The sequence below is a fragment of the Cetorhinus maximus genome, chromosome 20, assembly GCF_964194155.1.
Source record: "Cetorhinus maximus chromosome 20, sCetMax3.hap1.1, whole genome shotgun sequence".
Taxonomy (NCBI): Eukaryota; Metazoa; Chordata; class Chondrichthyes; order Lamniformes; family Cetorhinidae; genus Cetorhinus; species Cetorhinus maximus.
This window is the reverse complement of record NC_135898.1, coordinates 8,531,389-8,557,256: the sequence shown is the minus strand read 5'-3', so window position 1 is coordinate 8,557,256 and position 25,868 is coordinate 8,531,389. Positions and strand designations below refer to the sequence as shown.

Below are 25,868 nucleotides of genomic sequence, written 5' to 3'. Positions count from 1 at the left end.
GGTTGGCAGAATGAGCAGATGACGGATGAGCACAGCATCCAGGCTGGCACACACTTAGCTCGTAATGGGTGGGCCGCATGTCATAACATAATCTGAATTGTCAACGGGTGCACTCTTTCTAACACATCTTTTCAGGAGGAGCGAGACCACAATGCCCATCTCTCTCAAATTGCTCGCTCTGGGAGATAGCCAGGAACAAAATATAGCACTCAGTGGATCACTCAGCAGCCGAGGAAAGGCCTCGACCTCATATGATTTTAAAATGAATAGCCTACTCATTCAAACAAACACTCCCAGCAGTAACGGATCGACTCACTGCTGAGCTGAGACTCAGGGTACAGCTGTAGCTTTTGAACCCACCCTGACAACCTGCCCCTCAAAAAACGGGAACCACGCATGGCGTGAATCTGACTCGAAATGCATAACGTTCACACCGTACTATGGGAGTCAATTGGGTCGTTAACAACCTGAAATGCCCTCTCAATTGACATTTAGTTAACGTGGGCAGAGTTTGGACTTTTAAGCCCGCCCGCCTGCCCTATTATACAAAACCGGTGTGATGACGTTGGCAACGCCGCCAGACATCATCATGCCGGATACCACGTCTCCGGGTGTGCGGAACGCTCCCAATTTGGGAGCGTATCATTCAGCCCAGTGCTTCGATAAGGTTGCTTTTAGCTGAAAAGCTTTAAAACCTGACATCGTCTTCCAGTCAGCCACTGGAAATTCAAATGCCGTTTTAAATATTACCGGTCTCCACGGGAATTGAAACAAATAGCACAGTTGTACTTTGGGAATGACATTTTTCGTCCGCGACAATTTTGACAAATTTTTGCATTTCAGCTCTTTGAGAACATGGGGCAAGCTTTCCTTTTGTGAACAGCTTTGTAAGTTCCTTCTGCTTCGTGTTCTTAATGAAGCATCTATTCAGGCTGCAAGCAGGACCCAAAGCTTCCAGCCCCTCGCCACTTTATTCTTCTGTCCCATTCCTATTATGATCTTTCCATTCTCACCTTCCAACACTGTTCCAATAAAGATCGAGGAACAGCACCTGATCTTTTAATTGGGCACTTTAAAGGCCTTCTGGACTTTACATTGAGTGCAATAATTGCAGATCATAACCATACGCTCCCATTATGTTCTGGATAGAAGTACCAGTAATGGTTCCTTTGCTGCCATTTAGGAAAGAAGTAAAGACTTGCATTTCTACAGCACTTTCCATGACCACCAGATGTCTCAGAGTAAAAGCAAAATACTGCGGATGCTGGAAATCTGAAATAAAAACAGGAAATGCTGGAAAAACTCAAGCCTGGCAGCGTCTGTGGAGAGAGAAACAGAGTTAACGTTTTGACTCCATATGACTCTTCTTCAGAGAACAGTCTGAGGAAGAGTCATGTGGGCTTCACGTTAACTCTGTTTCTCTCTCTATAGATGTGCCAAAGTGCTTTACAACCAATGAAGCGCTTTTGAAGTGTACTCACTGTTGTAAAGTAGGAGAGGTGGCTGCCAATTTATAAACAGCAAGCTTCCACAAACGGCAAAACCTCCACCATGTTAATGGTATGCCAATTGCATTATTAAGATATACCGGTGAAGGACGTTGTTTAATTTGGGACTTCGAGTACTTATAAAGAAAGTCTGCCCCAAAATGACATTTTAATTTAATTTCATAAGGTTCCTTTAAATGTTTTCTTAAGTTATACTGCCCCTTAGGGGCTATCAATTGATTTATTTGTTTTTTTCAATTCATTAATTTGTTAAATTTGTGTCACTGGCACTCAAAAGAGTATAAAGAAAGACTGCTGGGACACTGGGTTGGTAGGTAGCAGGCAGACATATGTAATGCTGCATTCTGTAAATAATCCAACTGTCAAGGAAAGGATTGGTGTCCAGTTTCACACTTCACCATCTGGCTTGGGATTCATTTATCCCTCTGGTTCAGGTGTCCTATTACCTGTCCTATTACCTGTCCTATTACCAGTCCTTTTTGCCTTGCCCCATTATTCCTTTTGCCTTTTAACCACTCCTACCTTCCACCCAATCAAATTTATTCTTTCTATCCTCCCTTGCCCTTTTCCTGCCTCTGTAAGTCGATCAAATCCTACTGCGTCTGTGCCATTTCCCAGTTCTGAAGAAGGGACATCGACCTGAAATATTAACTCTGTTTCTTGCTCTGCGGATACTGCCTGACCTGCAGAGTATTTCCAGCATTTTCTGTTTACAATTCAGATTTCCAGCATCTGTGACCTTTTGCCTTCTGAGATTGGAAACGTGTTAGTTTTGCAATGCATTTACAATTTTGCTGGAAATAGTAGATGCAAGTGATCTTCCAACTATGCTTAGCATGTCACTAATGCACATCAGGCAGAGGAAATCTGTCCCCGACAGTCGGCAAGCCACTGACTGGGACATTTTCTCCATTTGAGTTCTTGTGTTAGTTTTGATTCCTTTCCTGGCTGTTGCTACACTTTGACCACAAGATGCTGAGAAACAGAAGTGGTCGTCTCCTTAACTCTCCAACTGGGTGAATAATGGAATTGTTTATTATTTTCCCTGTCTATGGTATGTAGGGCAATGTCCTGAGGCTGAACAGGTTAGCCAATATTTGATGGGAACATGCACTTGGAAAATGTGTAAAGTCCTCTCAAGGGCTCCATAAACCAGTGCTCGTATCACTGTCATGAGAAAGAGAAACCAAAAACTTATGTTTCACTAGCACCGTCACTACCACAGCACCTCCCAAAGCATTTTACAGCCAATGAAGTGAAGTAGGGTTAGCGACAGTCCATTTGTGCACAGAAAGCTCCCACAAAAAGTGACACAATGATGATCAAATGACCTGATTTTCTATTTCTCTTCAGTGATAATGGCTGAGGCACTGAATGAATACTTTGCATTTGCCTTTACCAGGGGAGAAGATGCTGCCCAACTCACAGTGAAAGAAGGGGTAGTTGAGACACTTGATGGGCTAAAAATCAATAGAGAGGACATGTTAGAAAGGCTGGCTGGTACTTAAAACTGGTACATCATCAGGACATGATGGGATGCATCCAAGGATATTGAAGGAAGTGAGAGTGGAAACTGCAGAGGCATTGGCCATTCTCCTGAGATAGAGAGGTGGTGTCAGATGACTGCAGAATTGCAAATGCCACACCCTTGTTCAAAAAAAAAAGTGTCAGGGTAAATCCAGCATCTACAGGTCAATCAATTTAACCTTAGCAATGGGGAAGCTGTCAGAGACAATAATTCAGGACAAAGTTAACAGCCGCTTGGACAAATGTGCAAGAATTAAGGAATGCCAGCACTGATTTGTTAAATGGCACATTGTAGCAGAGAAGGTTAAGACCATAAGACCACAAGACATAGGAGCAGAAATTAGGCCATTCGGCCCATCGAGTCTGCTCCGCCATTCAATCAAGACTGATAAGTTTCTCAACCCCATTCTCCTGCCTTCTTCCCGTAACCTTTGATCCCCTTACCAATCAAGAACCTATCTATCTTGGTCTTAAATACACTCAATGACCTGGCCTCCACAGCCTTCTGTGGCAATGAATTCCATAGATTCACCACTCTCTGGCTAAAGAAGTTTCTCCTCATCTCTGTTCTAAAAGGTCTTCCCTTTACTCTGAGGCTGTGCCCTCGGGTCCTAGTCTCTCCTACTAATGGAAACATCTTCACCCCGTCCACTCTATCCAGGCTTTTCAGTATTCTGTAAGTTTCAATCAGATCCCCGCTCATCCTTCTAAACTCCATCGAGTATAGACCCAGAGTCCTCAAATGTTCCTCATATGATAAGCCTTTCATTCCTGGGATCATTCTCGTGAACCTCCTCTGGACCCTCTCCAGGGCCAGCACATCCTTCCTGAGATACGGGGCCCAAAATTGCTCACAATATTCTAAATGTGGTCTGACCAGAGCCTTATAAAGCCTCAGCAGCACATCCCTGCTTTTATAATCTAGTCCTCTCGAAATAAATGCCAACATTGCATTTGCCTTCCTAACTACCGACTCAACCTGCAAGTTAACCTTGAGAATCCTGGACTAGGACTCCCAAGTCCCTTTGCACTCCAGATTTCTGAATTCTCTCCCCATTTAGAAAATAGTCTATGCCTCTATTCTTCCTACCAAAGTGCATGACCTCAAACTTCCCCACGTTGTATTCCATCTGCCGCTTCTTTGCCCATTCTCCTAACCTGTCCAAATCCTTCTGCAGCTTCCCCGCCTCCTCAATACTACCTGTGCCTCCACCTATCTTTGTATCATCTGCAAACTTAGCCAGGATGCCCTCAGTTCCTTCATCTAGATCGTTAATGTATAAAGTGAAAAGTTGTGGTCCCAACACTGACCCCTGCGGAACTCCACTAGTCACCGGCTGCCATCCTGAGAAAGACCCCCTTATCCCCACTCTCTGCCTCCTGGCAGACAGCCAATCTTCTATCCATGCTAGTACCTTGCCTCTAACACCATGGGCTCTTATCTTACTGAGCAGCCTCCTGTGCGGCACCTTGTGAAAGGCCTTCTGGAAGTCCAAGTAATAACATCCATTGGCTCTCCTTTGTCTAACCTGCTCGTTACCTCCTCAAAGAATTCTAACAGATTTGTCAGGCATGACCTCCCCTTGATGAAACCATGCTGACTTTGCCCTATTTTACCATGCACTTCCAAGTATTCTGAAATCTCATCCTTAATAATGGACTCTAAAATCTTACCAACGACTGAGGTCAGGCTAATCGGCTTGTAATTTCCTGTCTTTTGCCTCACTCCCTTCTTAAACAGGAGGTTTACATTAGTGATTTTCCAGTCCTCTGGGACCCTCCCTGACTCCAGTGATTCCTGAAAGATCACCACTAACACCTCCACTATCTCTTCAGCTATCTCCTTCAGAACTCTGGGGTGTAATCCATCTGGCCCAGGTGATTTATCCACCTTCAGACCTTTCAGTTTTCCTAGCACCTTCTCCTTGGTAATGGCCACCATACTCACCTCTGACCCCCGACTCGCTTGAACTTTGGGGATGTTACTCGTGTCTTCCACCGTGAAGACTGACGCAAAGTACCTATTCAGTTCCTCCGCCATTTCTTTGTTCCCCACTAGTACTTCTCCAGCGTCATTTTCCAGCGGCCCAATGTCCACTTTTGCCTCCCTCTTACCTTTTATATATCTAAAAAAACTCTTGCAATCTTCTTTTATATTACTGGCTAGTTTACCCTCATATTTAATCTTCTCCCTCCTTATTTCTTTTTTAGTTGTCCTCTGTTGGTCTTTGTAGGCTTCCCAATATCCTGGTTTCCCACTGCTCTTCGCCGCATTGTTAACTTTCTCTTTAGCTTTTATGCTGTCCCTGACTTCCCTTGTCAGCCATGGTTGCCTCAGCCTCCCTTTAGTATGCTTCTTCTTCCTAGGGATGAATTTTTGCTGTGTCTCTCAAATTACTCCCAGAAACTCCTGCCATTGCTGTTCCACTGTCTTTCCTGCTAGGCCCATCTCCCAGTCAATTCTGGCCAGCTCCTCCCTCATGCCTCTGTAGTTGCTTTTATTCAACTGTAATATCGTTACATTTGATTCCAGCTTTTTCCTCTCAAATTGCAGGGTAAATTCTATCATATTAAGGTCACTTCCTCCTAAGGGTTCCTTTACCTTAAGCTCCCTTATCACATCTGCCTCATTACACATCACTAAATCTAGAATTACCTGTTCCCTAGTGGGCTCCACCACAAGCTGCTCCAAAAAGCCATCTCGTAGACATTCCACAAATTCCTTTTCTTGGGATCCACTACCAACCTGATTTTCCCAGTCTACCTGCATATTGAAATCCCCCATGATCACTGTAACCTTGCCTTTCTTTCACGCCTTTTCTAGCTCCTGGTGTATCTTGTGCCCCACATCCTGACTACTGTTTGGAGGCCTGTACATAACTCCCATTATGGTTTTTTTACCTTTGCGGTTCCTCAACTCTACCCACACAGATTCTACATCATCTGACCCTACGTCGTTTCTTGCTATCGATTTAATTTCATTTCTTACTAACAAAGAACCCCAATCCCTCTGCCAACCTGCCTATCTTTTCGATAGGATGTATATCCTTGGATATTTAGCTCCCAGTCCTGATCCCCTTGCAGCCATGTCTCCGTGATGCCCACCACATCATACCTGCCAATTTCAATCTGCGCCACAAGCTCATTTACCTTATTTCGTATACTGCGTGTATTCAGATACAACACCTTCAGTCCTGTATTTCCAGTCCCCTTTCTCATTGTCGTCCCTTTATCTGATGTGCTTGAAGTTAGATTCCTAGCCCTTTCCAAACACTCTGTCCTATTTTGTGTTCTGGAGACTTTAATAGCCTCTCCTGGGCTCTCCTTTCTTTTCAGTTTTTTCATAATTTTCCATGAAGTTGAATCCACCCCCCAACACGCTAACCTGCTGCTTTGTTTCCCATTAGTCATACTTCTTGGAGTTTTACCCTTCCCTTCCCCCCCACTTTCTATTAGGTTAATGTGGCAGGCTGCACTTAAAGTTGGTACATTAGCAGGACAGGGTGGGATGCACCTGGGAATACTGAGGGAAGTAAGAGTGGAAATGGACTTCCAAAAGGCATTCGATAAAGTGCCACATAACAGGCTTCACAGTAAAGTCAAAACCAATGGAATAGAAGAGACAGCGACAGCATGGATACACATCTGGCTGAGTGACAGAAAACAGGTTGTTGCTGTAAACTGTGATTTTTCAGACTGGGGAAAGGTATACAGTGGGTCAGCAGGAGCAACACTGTTTTTCTTGCTTTGTATGAATCATTTAGACTTGAGTGTACGGGGCACAAAGTTTCAAAATTTGTAGATGACACAAAACTTGTAAGTATTTTGAATTGCGAGGACAGTGACAGGCTTCGGGAGGACATAAGACAGGCTGGTGCAGTGGTTGGACAGATGGCAGATGAAATTTAATGCAGACCAGTGTGAAGTGATTCACTTTGGGAGGAAGAACGAGGAGAGGCAATATAAATTAAAGGGTACAATTCCAAAGGACATACAGGACAGAAAAGAGCTGACATCAAATCGTTGAATGTATCAGGGCAGAGCGAGAAATGGTTAAAAAAGGCATACGGGATCCTGGGCGTTATAAATAGACGCATACAGAAGAAAAAGCAAGGAAGCTGTGTTGAACTTTTGTGAAACACTAGCTGGGATTACCCAGCCCTGGCATGGTGGGTTCTGCCGCGGGCAGATGCAGCGAGCCAGCTAAAAGCCCACTGACTTCGGTGGGACTGGAAGATCCCAGCAGCAGGCGCGGATGGAAAATCCTGCCCACTGTTTCAGCCTCCACTCAAGTATTGTGTCCAAATCTGGGCACCACACTTGCGGAAGGACAGGAAGGTTTCAGACAAAGGGTGAAAACAAGATTGGTGAGAACAGTCCCAGGGACGAAGGACTTCAGTTATACTGATAGATTGGAGAAGCCGGCGTTGTTTCCACGGGGAGGGTTGAGTGAAGATTTGCCGGAGATGTTCAAAATCGTAAGTGGCCTGGACAGATTGGGTAAAGCAAAACTGTTCCCATTGTCAAGAGGATAATGATTTAAACTGGTTGGAAAAAGAACCCGAGGTGACAGGAGGGATGTTTTGTTTTTAAACAAAGCAGGTCATTCCAATCTTTTTTTAAATTCATTCATGGGATGTGGGCTTCTCTGGCTGGGCCAGCATTTACTGCCCATCCCTAATTGCCCCTTGAGAAGGTGCTGGTGAGCCGCCTTCTTGAACCGCTGCAGTCCATGTGGTGTAGGTACACCCGCAGTGATGTTAGGGACAGAGTTCCAGGAGTTTGACCCTGTGCAATCTGGAATGTGCTGGATGAGAATGCAGTGGAGGCAGACTCAATCATCACTTTCAAAAGGGCACTTGATAAGCATTTGAAGGGAGGATAATTGCAGGGAAGTGAAACTTGCCAAATGACGCTTGCAGAGAACCAGCATGCACTCGATGGCCAAATGGCCTTTTTTTTTGCTTTGGCCCTTTGATTCTGTGTTGGTTGAGGGATAAATATTGGATCAGATACCTACTCTTTTTTCAAAATAGTGCAATGGGATCTTTTACAGTGACCTGAGAAGTTTAATATCTCACTGAAAGACGGTGCCTCTGATATTGCGATGCTCCCTCAGCACTACACTGGAATGTGGGCTTGGATTTTTGTGCTGAAGTCTCTCAGACAGTTAGTGTTGGTGGCACGCTGATTTTCACCTGTCACACCCATCACTTAAGAAAGGAATGTACCATAAAGTCAGAACTTAATTTATAGTCACCAGATTTCACAAAGAAATAGCAAGGTAAAGTATTGGGAGCAGATGGAAATAATAAACTTATTGAGGCAGCATAGAATAATAATATATAATCTCTGTAACGGGAGTGGGGGACGCAAACTCAAGTGATCAAACTTCACAGTCCAACCAAAAATCAAAGCAATCAGAAATTGCGTCTTCTGTTGCTGTAACTTGAAATTAGGCTGCTGTAGTTAGTCGGTGGCCTGACACCTTTGCACTCCTTCTTGTGTACTCTCTAATTGGAGGTGTAAAACCCATGTAAAATAAACCACTGAATGCCTCAACTGAAATGGGGGATTGAGGACCAGCAAGCAGGTCTGAGCTGAAAACGGGACAGAGCTTGTTCAACATCACTGAAGTTGACTAAGTCAAGAGATCCGAATTGAAAATTACCCACAGGTTCTTAGCCTCAAGTTGGACAAATCGTAACTTGGAAACCAAGAACGTATGAATTTGTTCCTCATGGCAATTAAACATTCTGTGAGACCTGGAGGAAGCCGGCAGAGAAAAAAAAAAGCCTATTTAAATGAGCACCTCGAAGCAAAGTGAATGACGGTTCCTGTGTGAGCACGTGGAAAATGTTCGCTGACGGAAGCCGGCTTGACAGCAAAACCCCAATATAACAGAGAGCCTCGGTAAACCATTGACTAACTTCTTATTTTCCATTTTTAGCCCGACACGGGGTTGGACTACTGATGGATTTGCAAACATGTTTCTGTTCTTAATAAGAAAATGATTGCAAGTGGAGAAAGCCCCTTGAGACCTGTTGCTATTCTGATGAAATATCACTCTACACAGCTCCACTCGGCTTATGAAAACCAGCTGTTACACTTACATCATCAGTCAACACTGGATTCACATGACTGCTTGGCTCTCAGTATTCTGAAACTTTCGCAATTGCACTCTATTTACAACATTTTATGGAATTTTATTTTTTGTTTTTTTCCTCTTTTCACCCATTTTTTTGTTTTGTTCCATGTATAACATTGGAAATGCAAATGATTATCTTCAACCATATGACCCTGACCACATACTCCCACCAGACATAAACAAATGATTGATGACAAAGCAGAGTTACTTCCTGCCTCCAATTCATGGGCTTACTGATGGAGGCACGCGAGTAAGATTGCTAACCCTCTCCAAGCTCTACAGGAAGCCCCAGGAATTGAATATTTGTTTCCTCCAGACACTGCTGCAAGCAACTGGAGAGAGAGAGAGCAGGTCGTCTGGAGTTAGCCATATGTTGTGTACATGCTGGCTGTGCATTGCTACTTCTCTCGGTTAACTGCAATGGGCATATACTGGTGCCTCCACTTTGTGCCTCTGCCATTGGACTCTGCACGACCAAATGGGGGTCTGAGCCTCAGAAGATGGGGGGAAAACCCTATTGGCCCTTTCACTTGTGACTGTTGGTCCTGAACCTCATTTGGAGGCAGCATATCAGGTCGTGAAAGCTCCCTGGAACACTTTGAACCAGATTTGGCCATCCGACATACCATAGTATTGGCAATACCCAGACCTAGAGGTGATGGGGAAATGCTTTCCATCTCGCTTGCAGAATTAATTTTTGAAAATGATTCCAATTTATCGTGTTTCACTTGCGCAAGAGGAGACTTTGAGGCAACCTCATTGAATTTTCCCAGATGACAGCCGGCTTTTGGAAAATAGTTTGCGGTGGCGATGGTTGTGTTATGGGCAAGTTGGATGGAACAGCCTTGAAAGGAAGTAACTTGGGATGGGACGGGTGATGTGCAGTGTGCCTATCGAAGAAACATCGGACTGTCTGACTCTCAGAAGGGTTACCGCACCCCTGAAGAACAGATCTCAGCTGCAATGCGAGTGGAGGCAGCAGGGACTCGTTGCTGCTTTGGCAAACATTGAATGTCATTCTTTACCTTGTCTCCAGGTTGAGGCCTCATCACAGATACCCGATCGTAACCTTTCCGCAGAAGAACCCATAACGCATCCAACTTGCCCTGAAATTACAAGAACAAGTCATTAGCGGCCCCATTCGCAGAATCAATGCCTCCAAATCTTCCAGTATTCTTTCTGTGTCCATTGCGTTTCCAACCGCACTCCCTTGCTCCTATTCAATGAAGCCTGGTGACCTGAAACCAGTACTTTGGTTTTTCAACACTATACCTCCGTTGGGGGTTTCTGACTCACACTCAAATTGTAACAACTCAAATTAGCTGAAGAGTTGAGGCTCTTTTCTTTGAAAAAGAGAAGGCTTAGGGCTGAGCCCATAGAGGTTTCTAAAATGATCGAAAGGGTTTGATATTGACAGATACAGAGATGTTTCCGCTTGTGGGTGAGACCAGAATAATGGACCACAAATATAAGATAGTCACCAAGAGATCCAGTAGGGAATACAAGAGACACTTCTTTACCCAGAGAGTGGTTAGAATGTGGAACTCATGACCACAAGGAGTGACTGAGGCGAATTAGAATAGATGCATTTAAGGAAAAGCTGGATAAACACATGATGGTAAAAAGAATAGAAATATATATTGATGGGATTGAATGAAGGCGGCAGGGGAAGGAGGTTTGACTGGAGCATATACAGCAACATAGGTCTGTCTCTGTGCTGCAAATACTTTCTAACACTTTGTAAAAGGACTGCAGCAGCATGGCGTTCACAAATACTACTATATTTTATCATCGCCGGTCACTTGAAGTGACGTTGTCAGACAGTCCTGACCTGGCCATTATTCTGAGTGCGCACTATTTGTTCTGAGAACTCCTTCAGTTTCACATCCCCGGTTTTAATTGCTCCACCATTGGTGGACATGCCTTGTTCTGCCTGAGTCCTAAGCTCTGGAATTCCCTCTCTCAACCTCTCTCTCCTCTTTAAAACTTTAGTCTTTGGCCAACCTTTTGGTTATCTGCCCTGAGATCTGCTCCTGTAGCTCAGTATCAAATGTTGCGCCTTTTTTGGGATTAAAGAAAAGCATGGGGGTCAATAGTTCTCTGGTGCACTCTCCATGGCAACACCTCGACCAGAGTCAACCAGCCAACTAATCAGCATCTTTTTCTCATGCAGTCTAAATTGTTGCTCCTTATGAAATTTGATATTCTTGCATTTGTCCCGATGAGTGCAAGATGAAAAGCTTAAACAACATGCCTCCTTTATCAGCAATATTCATATTTCATAATCACTCCTGTGGAGCACCTTGGGATGTTTTATTGCACAAAAGGTGCTAGATAAAAACAAGTTGTTGTCCTGATCAAATAGGGTTTTGGAAGGGGGTGGCAGTGGTACACATCAGACTGTAGGTGGAAGCAGCCTGGTTTTAATGAAGAGGATAGCGTTGAAACGCTATCAGACTTCTCAATCAGTTCACCAACATATCACACTTTGCCAATTTCACTTCCTTATTGCACCAGTGCTGATGTGAGGGAGCTGCTTCTAATACTCTCCAGATTTAAACTGAGCCATTGCTGCCAGCAGCCAATGCTGCTTTCTTCAGTGAGAGGGGGGGCCATAAGAGTAAACTCACCGTAAACTACTGCAAATCTGAATAACTCAATACTACTGCAAACCCAAATAACTTAACAGCTCTGCTGTTCACGAGGCAAGAAAGATCTGTGATTGACCTGCCTTATGGCAATGACAAAGGTACCACAATCATCCTTCATGCCTGAGCTAAGGAGGTTCTTGCTCCTGTTCACTGCCCATTGATCAATGTTGGACTGTGTGTGTGTGTGTGTGTGTGTGTGTGTATGGACCCAGTTATGGGGATGTTCATCTCTGATATCATGAAGAGATATTAATGTCTATAATGTTATTGGAAATTGTTTTAAAATTGGAATTGTAGTAGGGTCTGTGTCTATGTGTGTGCCTACATGTGTGTCTGTACGTGGCTTAATTGGATTAAAGCCAGCTGGTCTGGGTGCTTTGATGTTTAGTAGTTTTGAGATGTTAATTAGATAAATGTAAGGAAGGGAAGATAAAGTGTAAATTTGCATTTGTTGAATAAACCATTCAAAAGACTGGGTAAAATCTTGCGCCTAGCGTCTATTACTAATAAAATTGGTGGAATGAAAGGATATTATTATTAGGAGAGGTAAAATTAAAAGCCTAGTTATACAATGGAAAGTTTACATTCAAATGGGAAGCCAGGTATAAACAGAAAGGAATTTGTGTGTGACAGCCAGAGGCATTTAAGATCTAACCAACCTGTATGCCTACAACTGTGTCTGCAAAGGAAACAAATTGAAAGGAACCTCATTTTGAATTTGTACGGTCAAATGTGCTTTGCCTGATGTCTGTATAAAGTCTATGGGTTACTGTTGCCTTGGTGAAGATTTACCTGAGTGTGATTAATTTGGGGATTTGTTTAAAAGTTATTATGGTAGTAATTTGTAGACATGTGTATGTGTTTAATTTGTTGTTAAATTAATAAATGTTTAATTTAGTTTTATATAAAAAAACCTTTTGAGGCTCGGCAGTTTTATTCCTGAATTGAGAGCTGCATCTAAGACATGCCAATTGAAAATATAGGCTATGTCAGTTGTTCAAGTTTCTCTCTGGGGTTTAAACAACTCAGCCTTTACCAACTGCTGTGTCATAACACCTGAGCTAAGGAGGTTCTCGCTCCCGATCAGTGTTGGAGAGGGGGTGTGTGTATGTGTGTGCGTATGGACCCGGTTATGGCCAGGACTCTCTGCTGAGACTCATGTCCATGAGGTGCCAGGGAACTATTGGCATTTGTGGAATCTGCGAAAGGGGGAAGAATACCGAACGGACATCGAGTTGAATTCTAAATTTACCAAGTATGTACCAACTATCTTTGAGAAAATAATTCAATACTCGAATAACTTCCTTGTTAAAGAATTACACTTTGTTTCTTTTCCGGCCTGATCTCCCCAGTGTCACCCATGATCATTTGACAAATATGAGTCAGGAGTTTCAGGACTTTGCTGATGATGTTCCAAAGCCACCACCAGCCATTGCCAGAATCGGAGCTGGAACTCAGCCTTCTTGAGCAATTCAAGAATTTCAGGCCAACTTGCCACCTCCAAGGTCAAACCTCAGAAGGAGCAACACTTTGTGCCTCTTGGAGATAGACAGTAGAAGATGCTTTCACCGTTTTTATGCCAAGACTCTTGGGCAATCATAAGGGACAAATAAATTTGTTTTCAATGCATCTTCTAACAGTTCAGATAGAAAATCTCAGTAATTAATCTCAAGTATTTGTTGTGGAGATGGATGGTATTGTAACCGAAGCATGCTTCCTGTTGGAACCTTCCCCCACACACATGGAGTTTGACTATATTTATCTTCATTCTTGCTGGAGTTTGTGAAGCTCAATACTATGCCTTGTTTTTTTTTATATATACCCTTGTTCTTCAACCTATTGCCTGCCTGTTGCCCATTGCACAACCTTCAACCGTAAGGGTTGCTGGTTTAGTTCACAGAAGTTGGCCAGCTCACAACATGAAGTTAATCATGAGAATCTATACTTGTTCTCCAAATGCAATGATGGGTTTTTTGTTTTGGATGGCCTGAATGGTGGATAAACAACCCAACTGTCCTCCCACGACCGTTCCAATCAACCAAGTAGGTTGCTCGGGGCAACAACATCCAACATGTGTCCCTGTCGGTATGCTGAAAAGTTGCCCAGATGGGGATCAATGGGTGTTTCTGAACAGAGCTCACGCCCTTCACTTTCTGGGTTAGATTGGACGAATCACTTGTTACTTGCAGTCCATTCATGATTTGAGAATCATGGCCCAACAATCTTGCGCTCATCACTTTTTTTTCTATCAGCTTGCCCATTACATTGAGTCTAAAGTACAGAAACAGGCACTTGCACCCAACTTGTTCACGTTCCATATGAACTTCCTCCCACCCTTCTGCATCTCACCCCTTCAACAGATCAACATATTCCTTTCTCCCCCGTGTTTATTGAGCCTCCTCTTAAATGCATCTATGCTATTTCCTGTGATAACGAGGAATGCATTCTCACCACTCTCTGGGTAAAGATGTTTCTCTTAAATTCCCTATGGGGTTTATGAGTGACTGTCTTATATTTATGGCTCTTAGCTTTCATCTCACACACAAAGGAAACAGGCTGGCACTGACCTTTCTCCATGTACCTTGTGCTGTGCATTTTCCTTATCAAGTAAATAAGCATTGTCATTGCCTGTCCTCTAAAGAGAAAGGCAAGTTATCCAATCCCTTCAAATAATTTCTGTGATTAATGAACATTATTTATTCAGTAGGTGTCACTGAAACAGAAAACATCAAAGGAAGAAAAAATCTACTTGAGTCTGTTTGAGAATCTGCTTTATGAAGGCAATAACCTCATCTCGACCTAACTTGTAGCATTTCAGCAGAAGACACACAAAGAGACACACAGACACAGGCACACACATACAGAGATGTGCCCACACAAGCTCAGACGCACGCACACACACACACACACACACACACACATCCTCACCACTCAGACAGACACACACATGCGCAGACAGACAGACACACACGCAGACAGACACAAACACAGACATGTGCATACTCAGACACACTCACAGTGACAACGATGCGTCTGCCACCTCCCCTGCTGTAGCATTGCCGCCAATACAAACTGTAATAGCCCCTTTCACATTTTATCATTTGCAGAAATTGGGTCCTGAGCTTTCTTTACGAGATTCTTCCCCCCATTTATTTGCTCTAAGCAACTCGCATTAGGAATGCAATCCTCTGCTGCAATGGAAGATGCTTACCTTGATTGGCGAATACCACTTTCTGGGGGAGTTCAACTTGCGAGCTCCATTATTGTTGTGCATCCCAGACTCTGAGAACTCATACTCTTGCTCCGGCATTTTAACTCTCGCATTTTTGGCTTTTTCCAGTTTGGCGCCTTCTTCCGTTGATCCCTTCTCTCCCCAGCGGACCTGGAAAATTTGAAACCTGCTGTGAGAATGAATCGCTTTTTTTTTTGGATGAAGAAGGGGTGTTCTAGGATCTGGGAGGAAGGCAGCAAGGGGCTTGTTATGATAGCTGGATGAAGTGAAGCATGAAAAGAAGATCCATCAAACTATCAGAGGCAACTGGACAATAGATAGGTAAAAAGATGTGTTCAAGACTCTGACAGGGTTTTGCAATCAATGCTGTAAGACAATGAGAGATATCAGTCCCCAATAATTATCTGCATGTTCACTTTAACTTAAGTATTTCTGTTTCCTGTTCCATGGCATTTCACAAAAAGTCAACCAATCACTTCATAAGAAATGGGAGCAGGAGTAGGCCATTCGGCCCATCACACCTGCTCCACCACTGGGTGTTTTTTTAAAAGGTAGAAATATGTCCCCAAGGTGCTCCACAAGATTGAGCCTGATCAGGAATACAGGAGTCATCTTGGGGGAATTTGGATGAACCAAAGCAAGAGAGAAGTGACTTATTGAAAGGAGGGAGACAAGAAGCAAAGGGAGGAGAATGAGAGGGAAAGTTTCAGAACGTGTGGGGAACCAGGGTTATGGGGGTGGTGGGTGGATGGTGAGATGATTTTAAGTTCCACTGTTGGTGCAGGAAGATAGGCAGGAATCGTGGGATTTTCACCCCTTCAAATGGCAAGCCCTGGTCAGCTGGGAAATAAAAATGTTTTAAAAAAAACAAACTCAAAGAGTTAACCCTTGTTTATCTGGCTGGTTGTGGCCAAGAAATAGACTTCAAAAGTGGTAACTGCTTCCCATCATTAAATTCATCAAGACATGAGGGGAACTCATTTGCCCAGGTTTCCTGACTGCCTCCCTGTAAACAGTGGGGCAAAAGAGACCATGGCACAATTAAAATGGAGCAACAGGGTTTACCCATTCCTTTTCACAGCTCAGTCTGGCCTTTACCATTTGAAATTGCAGGTCCTGGGTGTCCCCTCTGGGAACACATACCCTGAGCTCAGGAAAGTTGTCCTGGCCGTTTTGGTCAGGTAGGTCAGCCTGAACCATATTAATGAGTCCTGGTTGTTTAAAATCATCCGATCCTTCTTTACTGCCACATCCAGACAGGCCTAACCCTCACTGGCAGTCGAAATTGATGACACTGTGTGTGTGTGTGTGTGTGTGTGATGTTTGCCTGGACGTTAGAGAGTTGGGGTGAACAAGGCTGGACAAGAATTTACAAGAACAGCCATGTAGAAATAAGGCATCTTTTGGGATGCCGTTATGCTACCAGCATCACTTGAACATTTCTGGAGGCTATCCTGCATCTGTACTCCAGCAAGGAGCCAATGTTTTCAGGAAAGAATTGGAGGAGGATTCAAAACAACGTCACAAGGGGCACACAGGAACTAATAGCGACTGACACTTGTTAATTGTTCCAACTCCAGGCAAGTTGAATGCTCTTCGGTGAGCTTCCGAAACACTTCCAGAAGGTTGGTAAGTGCGGAAAGATACCTTGCAGAGATGTTTTGGAGGGAGGAGGGGTGTTGATAGAGGAAGAGGGACCAGCGGCTACAACATCAGCAAAAGTGTGGTCGAATGATCCTCCAGCCTCATCCCATACCCTTGCATTGGAAGAGCTAGTGAAGGAGAACCTGATTTTACCCACTGTCTGAATATTATGCTCTGAGACGACCCAGCCATCCATTTTAAATTGTTTTAATAAAGTCCTCCCCTTCTGCTGGCCCTCCCTCCCTCTCCACCGTGTCTTGCTGCTGACAATCTGCCGGGCCACTATTGCTTCAGCAGCTGCATTCTTGAGCTGGTGTGTAGCAGCGCTGTGGATGATTTACAATGCTGTAACTGGCAAATTATTAAAGAGAAGTTGAAACGCAATGGGGAGCTTCAACAAGTGACAGTGAAATTCAACAGTGTCGGAAAAATAACTCAACTCAGATTATTGGAAATCTCAGCCTGAGCTCAATGCTTCTGTTCATTTTCAACTACGAAAGGGGATGAGGCTTTATAATTCTCTCTCTCTTGGAATTGTTTACCCAAAAAGAAAGACGTGGTCTTAAAAGCTCGGTGACACCAGGGTGGCTTTTAACATAATTAGGCTTTAACATATACTTGAGAGCACTTTATTTGACAAGAATATCTCTTTGAGGTGTATTGGATGGATCTTGCCCTGTGACACTGTTGCACTGCAGATCCTTGAAGGAAACAATGCTCAGATGCAGTGTTGAGCGACTTTTTCAGCTTTAAAAGCTGGGACTTGGGGCGATCCCAAGTCAAATCCCACCTCCCATTGCCACTATCTCCTGTCACTATGGTAGGATTGTAACATTGACAGTGAAGTGCATGCTCTTGTTGTGAGGGCAGCTGTTCGTAACTGGGGAAAGGTTAGAGCTTTATTCTTAAATATATATAAGAATCTGTGTGGGGGCTGCTGGGGGCAAGGAAAAAAGAGTCTGTACCTGTGTTCTCTGGGTTTGGTGATTGAACCTATGTGGAGGAAAGGCTAGCTCCAGATCCCTCCTGCACTCCGTGAATGAGCAGCGGATTATAACCGTCACGACCACATGAAAGTAAACGTGCGATGGAATTAAGGAGGAAATACACCATTCCACACATAAGATGTAGAATGAATAGACTACAAGACAGCCCTATCCCCTATAAAATATTAAATTCATAAATTGTACGCAAGTGATTGAGAATTTAATGAACTTGACCTGACAACATACGATCATCGGACTTTAATACAATATACAGATTGGAGGAGACCTTTTATTTCTACTCTGTAAATTAAGGAGACCTGTCTTTTGCCATGTCTTGTAATTATTTGAATGCTGAAATGATCGTTAGTTTGAAATCCTTTTATTATTTTTATGTTATAAATTATGGTTACTTGTTTTATTTGTATCTTCATCACAAGTCAGCACCTGCCGCCATGATGAATTTTCAAGAAAACCAATTATCTCTTTACCTAACAGGTCAAAAGGTTAGATTGCTTTCATCAGTTTACTTTCTGCCAGTCACTCTCTGATGGATCACAAGGTGTTTTTTTTTAAAAACAGAGAGCACAGTTGGCTCTCCTTACCTCCATTCTTTTAATTCCTCCCACACCTCGGCCCCCGTAATATGAGGCATCGACAGTTGGCCATTTCTTTTTGGGCATTCCATCCGAATCCGAATCTTCCTGCAAGAGAGAAAATGATTAGCAGGCGATCAAGAACATGTGGAGCTGGGCTGGTTTGGTGGAGCCAAATTGATCTAATCCCTGCTGGAAATTGGACAAGAGGAAATGCCTCGGTTTTTCAAGTACTCCAAACAACTCCTTAAAGGTTGACATTGACCCAATCTCTTGACTTGGAACCAACAGGACTTTCAAACTCATCATAGCAAAAAGGGAGAGAAAAAAAACTACCTGAATTTATTGAACAATATTGCACAACATATTTAGTGCACGACTCTCCTCTGTGTTCTTTTATAGGGGAACAAGTATAAAAACAGGAAGTAGCCTTACATCATGGTCTTTCATGCAAGCCAGAGGAGATTTATAACACTTGGTCAATTTTGCAATCACCCTCTCTGTTTACAACCCAGAGCAAAAGAATCACTTAAAAACAAAACTGTTCCATCATATTTATTTTTTCTGACTTTTAACGGTATACTTGAGCAGGCTTTCTTTATTCCTCTGAGTCCTGACTCTCTGCCCGCCCTCTTGAAGATTAAGCTTGATCCAGCAGGAGCTTTGTGATAAATAAAAGGAAATTATTTTTTTTTCCCTGCTCTGCATATGAACTGTACAAGTCCTGGAGACGTTGAAATCAAACAGTGGATTCCTCCTCTCCAACCAGTGGCAGTACAGCCACACATAGACTGACCACTCCGAAGGCTCAATCAGTGAGCACTCTGCCTGAGCTCAGAGGGTTTTTGAGTTTGAAGCAGTAATTTGTACTTTTGTACTGTTGTACTGTCCAGCCTTTGAACAATGGCATAACTGGATGGGTGCAAGTGAACACTTTGCATACAGCTTCCACCTGGAGAATGGCCTTTTTCCCTCAGCACATTGCTCCCTCCCTTTGCTGTGTCTCTTGTGGTGAGTGGGAGAGATAGCCATATAGATACTGTGGCGACAAGAGCAGGTCAGAGGCTAGGAATCGTGTGACAAGTAACTCACCTCTGACTCCCCAAAGCCTGTCCACCATCTACAAGGCACAAGTCAGGAGTGTGATGGAACACTCTCCCCTTGACTGGATGCCAGCTCCCACAACACTCAAGAAGCTTGACACTGTCCAGGACAAAGCAGCCCGCTTGATTGGCACCCCATCCATAAATATTCACTCCCTAACCTACGCACAGTAGCAGCAGTGTGTACCATCTACAAGATGCACTGCAGGAATTCACCAAGGCTCCTTCAACAGCACCTTCCAAACCCACGACCACTACCAGCGAGAAGGACAAGGGCAGCAGATAGATGGGAACACCACCACCTGGAAGTTCCCCTCCAAATCACTCACCATCCTGACTTGGAAATATATCGCCGTTCCTTCACTGTCACTGGGGCAAAATCCTGGAACTCCCTCCCTAACAGCGCCGTGGGCGTCCTTATACCACATGGACTGTAGCAGTTCAAGAAGGCAGCTCACCACCACCTTCTCAAGGGCAATTAGGGATGGGAAATAAATGCTGGCCCAGCCAGCGAAGCCCACATCCCGTAAAAGAATTAAAAAAAAGATTGAAGCGATCCGAAGACATGCTGCACGATTCTGCACGAATGAGTATGGGAAGTACGCCAATGTCACATCCTGGATCAAAGATTTGGCACGGGAATCACGACAACAAAGGAGGGAGAAAAATAGACTGGCCATGTTGTGTAAAACATGGAATGGACTGGTGGCAGCTGACAAAAACAAGTACCTGGTGCTCTCTGGCAATGACAGAACACCAGGCAGTCACCCAGACTAACTGCTAAAGCCATTTGTTTCCAAGACAGTGTATGAAGAATCTTTCTCCCCAAGGACAATCCCACAATGGAACAAGCTGCTGAAGGAAATAGTCACAGCCCCATCACTGGAAATCCTCAAGACCCATCTTTAGATTCTTTCCATTTCAAAGTTTTCATTATCCATACTACCATTTCAGTATCACTGCCTGGTTTAGTCCCATATGAACCCATATAAATGTTGGGGGAATATGGAGATTAGTCTGTGATGCCAACATAACTAAAACAGAAACAGAAACTTCTCTTCATCAGAGGGGGCAATGTGACCCACATGTCTTCACTGCAAACAATCCTCCACTTCTCCACTCCCACCTTCTGCTTCTACTTTGGTTGTGATGGCGTCACAGACTAACATTCATATTCTGCCACCACTTCCTCCTGACTCAACCTTTCATCCTTCTGAGATGAAAAAGATCAGTACCACATCTGAGCATCTGGGGAAGGAGACAGGAGGTTGCAGGGACTGAGCAGGATTTTCCATCACTCCACAAAATCTCTGGCTGCTCAATAGTGGAATGTGGAATCCTACGCTTAATGGAGAATCAAATTGACATCTACCCAACAGATAGCAATTGTTAATCCCATGTTTCACCATTCTCTGGCATGGATTTTTTTTGCAGTCACAGGATTTGTGAGTCACTGGCAAGGACAGTTTTTACTGCCCATTTATAATCGCCCTTGGGAAAGTGATGGTGAGCTGCCTTCTTAAACTGCTGCAATCCACATATAAGAACATAAGAAATAGGAGCAGGAGTAGGCCATTCGGCCCCTCAAGCCTGCCCTGCCATTCAATAAGATCATGGCCTATCTGCCCCAAGCCTCAACTCCTCTTTCATGCCAGCTCCTCATAGCCTTCAACTCCCCGATATTTCAAAAACCTATCTACCTCCTCTTTAGATACTTTCAGTGATCTAGCCTCCACAACTCTCTGGGGTAGAGAATTCCAGGCATTCACTGCCCTCTGAGAGAAGAAATTCCTTCGCATCTCAGTTTTAAATGTGTGCCCCCTTATTCTGTAACTATGTCCCCTAGTTCGAGATTCCCCCACTGGTGGAAACATCTTCTCAACATCTACCCTGTCCAGCCCCCTCAGAATCTTGTACGTTTCAATAAGATCACCCCTCATTCTGCTAAACTCTAATGAATAAAGGCCTAACCTGTTTAGCTGTTCTTGATAAGTCAACACCCTCATCCCAGGAATCAGCCTGGTGAATCTCTTTTGACCTGTCTCCAATGCCAGTATATCCTTTCTTAAATATGGGGACCAAAACTGTACACAGTACAACAATGTGGTGCAGGTACACCCACAGTGCTGTTAGGGAGGGAGTTCCAGGATTTTGACCCAGGGTTGGAGGGGAACTTGATATTCCCAATCACGGTACAGTCGGCACCAAGAAGAGGCCAAAGAATTCTGGATTCTGGTGCATGAGTCGCACAGCAAGCTACCATTCTGCTTCCCATTTTCTCTTGTTGATGGAGGCTGGATCTTTTTCAGCATTGCGCACAATAAGAGATGGCAGGAATGGGAGAGCTGTTGCACCCTGCCTTAACTTACAACCTTCAAGGGTTGCCCCTTGCAACACCAAAGTGAAATTTCAATGTCTGAAAGTTTCTAACAAGATGATCGGTGACAGCAGTCAACATCTGGTAATCAGGAATGAAGAATGCACAAGCTGGCATGACACAGAACACACCATCAGACGACAAGTGAGATTTTATATCGCACGTTCCACCATATCCCACTGCTTGGCTTCTTAATTTTGAGGCACTGGGGAAATATAACTTAATGGTCTTTCCTCTTTCGCTTTGAAGGCTCAAGGTTGATGAGGGGATCCCACACGTTATTCCCTAGCAAAGATCTTTCTCTTACCCCACCAGTATCGTATACAGCTGACTTGGTATTCTAGAAAGTCCCATTTCAGGCCCCAATTTGAACCAGAGCCTGGGGTCTAATTTCACAATATTTAAAAAAAGCGGTCCTTTCAAATCTGAAGTGTCCAAATAGCCACATGACCCACCCAGAACATTCTTACACCAGACTGCACGAGAGAAGATGCAGGGGAGGTTTACGAGGATGTTGCCCGGGAATGCAGCATTCGTTTTGAGGAGAGATTTGAAAAGCTCAGGTTCTTTATCTTTGAAATAGAGGAGGCTGAGGATAGACTTCACTGAAGAACATAAAGTTAGGACAGGTCTAGATAGAATGGATAGAAAGGTCCTTTGTTTGAGGAGTCCATAACCAGACAGGAGGTTCAGGGCAGATTCCAGGGGAAATCTTTTCACCCAGAGGACGGTGGGGATCTGGAACTCTCTGCCTGAAAGGATGGTAGAGGCAGAAACCCTAATAACATTTCAAAAATACTCGGCTATGCACTTGCAGTGCTGGCACCTACAAGGCTACGGACCAAGAGCTGGACAGTGAGATTAACTTGGAGAGCTCTTTGTTGGTGGGTGCAGACATGATGGGCCCAATAGCCTCCTTTTTGCTGTAAATTTCTATGATTTTCTCTACTGTCAGTGACCCAGGATATACGCTCGAAAAAGTATTATCATTCAGGAGAGGAATGCCGGCAGGCAGATGACTTTTGGTTGAAGTTGAAGTGTGGACAGACATTCTGAGTTATGTTTGGCATTTCGTTCACTCCAAAATGAAGTATTTTCTTTCTTTTTCCTGGTCCAATAGCTGTTCTTATACCAGGTCTTGGAGCAGCATGTTGAGCTGACCATTTTGAACAACAGGCAGTGCGAAGAATTTGCTCTTTCTAATTTACCTCTTGGAGAACATGCAAACAGGAATTACCCTTGAGCCTCTCCACATCTAAGAGCTGTAGTGATCCCACTGTTCACTGAAGTGTATTGCGACAGGTTGAAGAATCAATCAGAGAACAAAAGATGGCAAAGTACAAGATCCTAAGAAATAGGAGCAAGATAGACTATACAGCTCCTTTTGCCTGCTCCACCCATTCGATGAGAAAATGGCTGGTCTGAAGGAGAATAGAATAGAAAAATAGGAATTCTTTGCTACTGTTGCACAGGGCGTTGATGAGACCACATCTAGACAACTGTGTACAATTTTGGTCTCCTTACTTCAGAAAGGACATAAAGGCGTTAGAAGTAGTGAAGAGAAGGTTCATTCTATTAATACCTGGGATGTGGGGGTGGGGGGAGGGGGCATGGGGTTATCTTATGAAGAAGGGTTGGGCTTGTATCCACTGGGGTTCAGAAGAACAAGAGGTGATCTTATCGAAACATAGAAGATCCTGAGGGGACTTGACAGGGCAGGTGCTGAAATAATGTTTCCCCTTGTGGGAGAGACGAGTACCAGAGGGACACAGTTTCAAAATAAGGGGTCTCCCATTTAAGACTGAGATAAGAAGAATTTTTTTCTTTGAGGGTCACGAGCCTACGGAACTCTCTTCCCCAGAGAGCAGTTGGAGGCAGGGTCATTGAATATTTTTAAGGCAGAGGTAGATAGATTCCTGACTAACAAAGCAGTCAAAGGTTATTGGGGGTAGGCGGAATGTCGAGTTGAGGCCAAAATCAGGTCAGCCATGATCTTATTGAATGGGACAGCAGATTCAAGCAGCTGTATGGCCTACTTCTGCTCCTAATTTGTGTGTTTGTATCTTCTACCTCAACTCCACTTTGCTGCTCTATCCCTTCTTGTATACTGCAAGAAAGCTGCAGCAAAATCTGCAGCAACCCCCCAGGACCTCGGAGCTGCCTGCAGATATCTGAGCACCACTGTCAAAGAAGGCCCCAACATTCATGTCTTCACTCGGTGAAGACTACTTGTGGTCTCGTGATCAGGGAATGTCAGTTCTCCACCGAATATGCTAATTTCCATCAATCCTGAAGTCTCTCAGGTCGGCCGAGTGCTGGTTGCCAGGAAATGGGCACACAGTAACTTCTAGAATGAAAGATCCCACCATTGTGCTCTTTCCTATGTCAGGCTGCCCATTGTCAGTTTTCTGGCCAGCTACTCCATCCTCCCATCATCTTGCCTTTGGCCTTCCAAACAGTCATTCCATCTGGGAACTATTCCATCACCTGCCAGAGTTGAATGCTTCTCACTTATCAATTTTGCCAATATCCCATGTCTCCAGGTGCAACATGCAGGTCACTCTCTCATTCCTGTTCTCACAACAGCATCCATCCCCCTTGCACAGTCATTTCAGCAGCATCATGTCTCTGTCTCAACACACTTGCATCATGAAGATCAACTACAATAGCTCAAACCATCAGACTGACCCTTTACACTGAAATTTAGAAGAGTGAAGTATACAAGATCCTGAATGGTCTTGACGAGATGGATGTCAAAAGGATGTTTCCTCTTGTGGGTGAGTCCAGAACTAGGGGGCACTGATTTAAAATTAGGAGTTTCCCTTTTAGGACAGAGATGAGGAGAATTTTTTTCTCTCAGAGGGTTGTGCGACTTTGGAACTCTCTGCCTCAGAGGCTGGTGGAGGTGGGGGTCAGTGAATATTTTTAAGGCAGAGGTAGATAGATTCTTGTTAGGCAAGGGAATCAAAGGTTATCGGGGTTAGCTGGGAATGTGGAACTCGAAAGACAAACAGATCAGCCATGATCTTAGTGAATAGCACAGCAGGCTCGAGGGGCCTGCTCCTATTTCGTATGGTTGTACAAGTTGTCTCTGACAAGCACATATGAGGAAGAATTAGTTAACACCAGTGAATATAAATGCTTCAACCTGCCTCACCACAATTGAAAGTACAAGTTGTCTTTGAGACTATATCCTTAATCTACACCTTTCATGTTTCCATGGGATAATTTGCATTCATATAAAAAACACAGCAAGTTCCCTTAAGTATACATTGTTAGTTTCGCTCATGTTATTGGCTGTTTTTTCCATACGTTTTTTCTCAGTGAATCTTAAATTCATGTGCATTTATATAGCGCCTTTAGTGGATTGGAACATAGGAGCAGGAGTAGGCCATTCGGCCCCTTGAGTCTGCTCTGTCATTCAAAAAGATCATGGCTGACCTGGTTGTCATCTCAACTCCACTTTCCTCTAACCCTTGACCCCCTTGTCTGTCAAAGGTCTATCTAACTCAGCCTTGAATGAATTCAACGTCCCAGCCTCCACTGCTCTCTGGGGAGGAAAATTCCACAGACTAACGACCCTCTGAGAGAGAAAATAAATTCTCCTCATCTCTGTCTTAAAAGGGAGATCTCTTGTTCTTAAACTGTGCTCCTTTGTTCTAGTCTCTCCCTCAAGTGGAAACATTCTCCTAGCACAGAATTTAACGTCCTGCGGGCAGGCACGTGCCTGACCTGATCGGGCATAAAACAGCGCACGATGATGTCGGGCGGGCGTCCCAACGATATCGCCCACCCGCACGATAGTTTGGTTGGCTGGCGCGCGTGAGAGTGGGCAGCGCGCCCGCCGACAATTAAGATACCTATTAAGGTCACTGAAGTATTAATTAAGAGAGATTTTTCGCTGCCAGTCCAACTTTAGGGTTGGCGGGCGGGCGAATCGGCCAGGCGGCCTTTGCATTTTTGAGGAAACCTCATTCACGGGCAGGATGAGGTTTCCGATATTAACTTTTTTAAAAAATGAAAATGTTTTGACACCGTTTTTAATTACGCGCATGTTCATGTTCATGTCCCCTATGCGGGGGGCATCTTTTACAGAATT

At 44.1% G+C, this 25,868-nt stretch overlaps 1 protein-coding gene across 1 annotated transcript in view; it reads right to left on the bottom strand.

Moving 5' to 3' along the window:
• LOC144694833 (anthrax toxin receptor 1-like) overlaps nucleotides 1–25,868 on the bottom strand; it is a 183,172-nt gene that overhangs the window by 30,929 nt on the left and 126,375 nt on the right. Inside the window, exons 15-17 of the mRNA XM_078565453.1 lie at nucleotides 18,299–18,397; nucleotides 15,046–15,216; nucleotides 10,209–10,289 (exon numbers count right to left, since the gene is read on the bottom strand). Coding sequence (XP_078421579.1) covers nucleotides 10,209–10,289; nucleotides 15,046–15,216; nucleotides 18,299–18,397 — 351 coding nt within the window. The remainder of the gene's footprint in view (nucleotides 1–10,208; nucleotides 10,290–15,045; nucleotides 15,217–18,298; nucleotides 18,398–25,868) is intronic.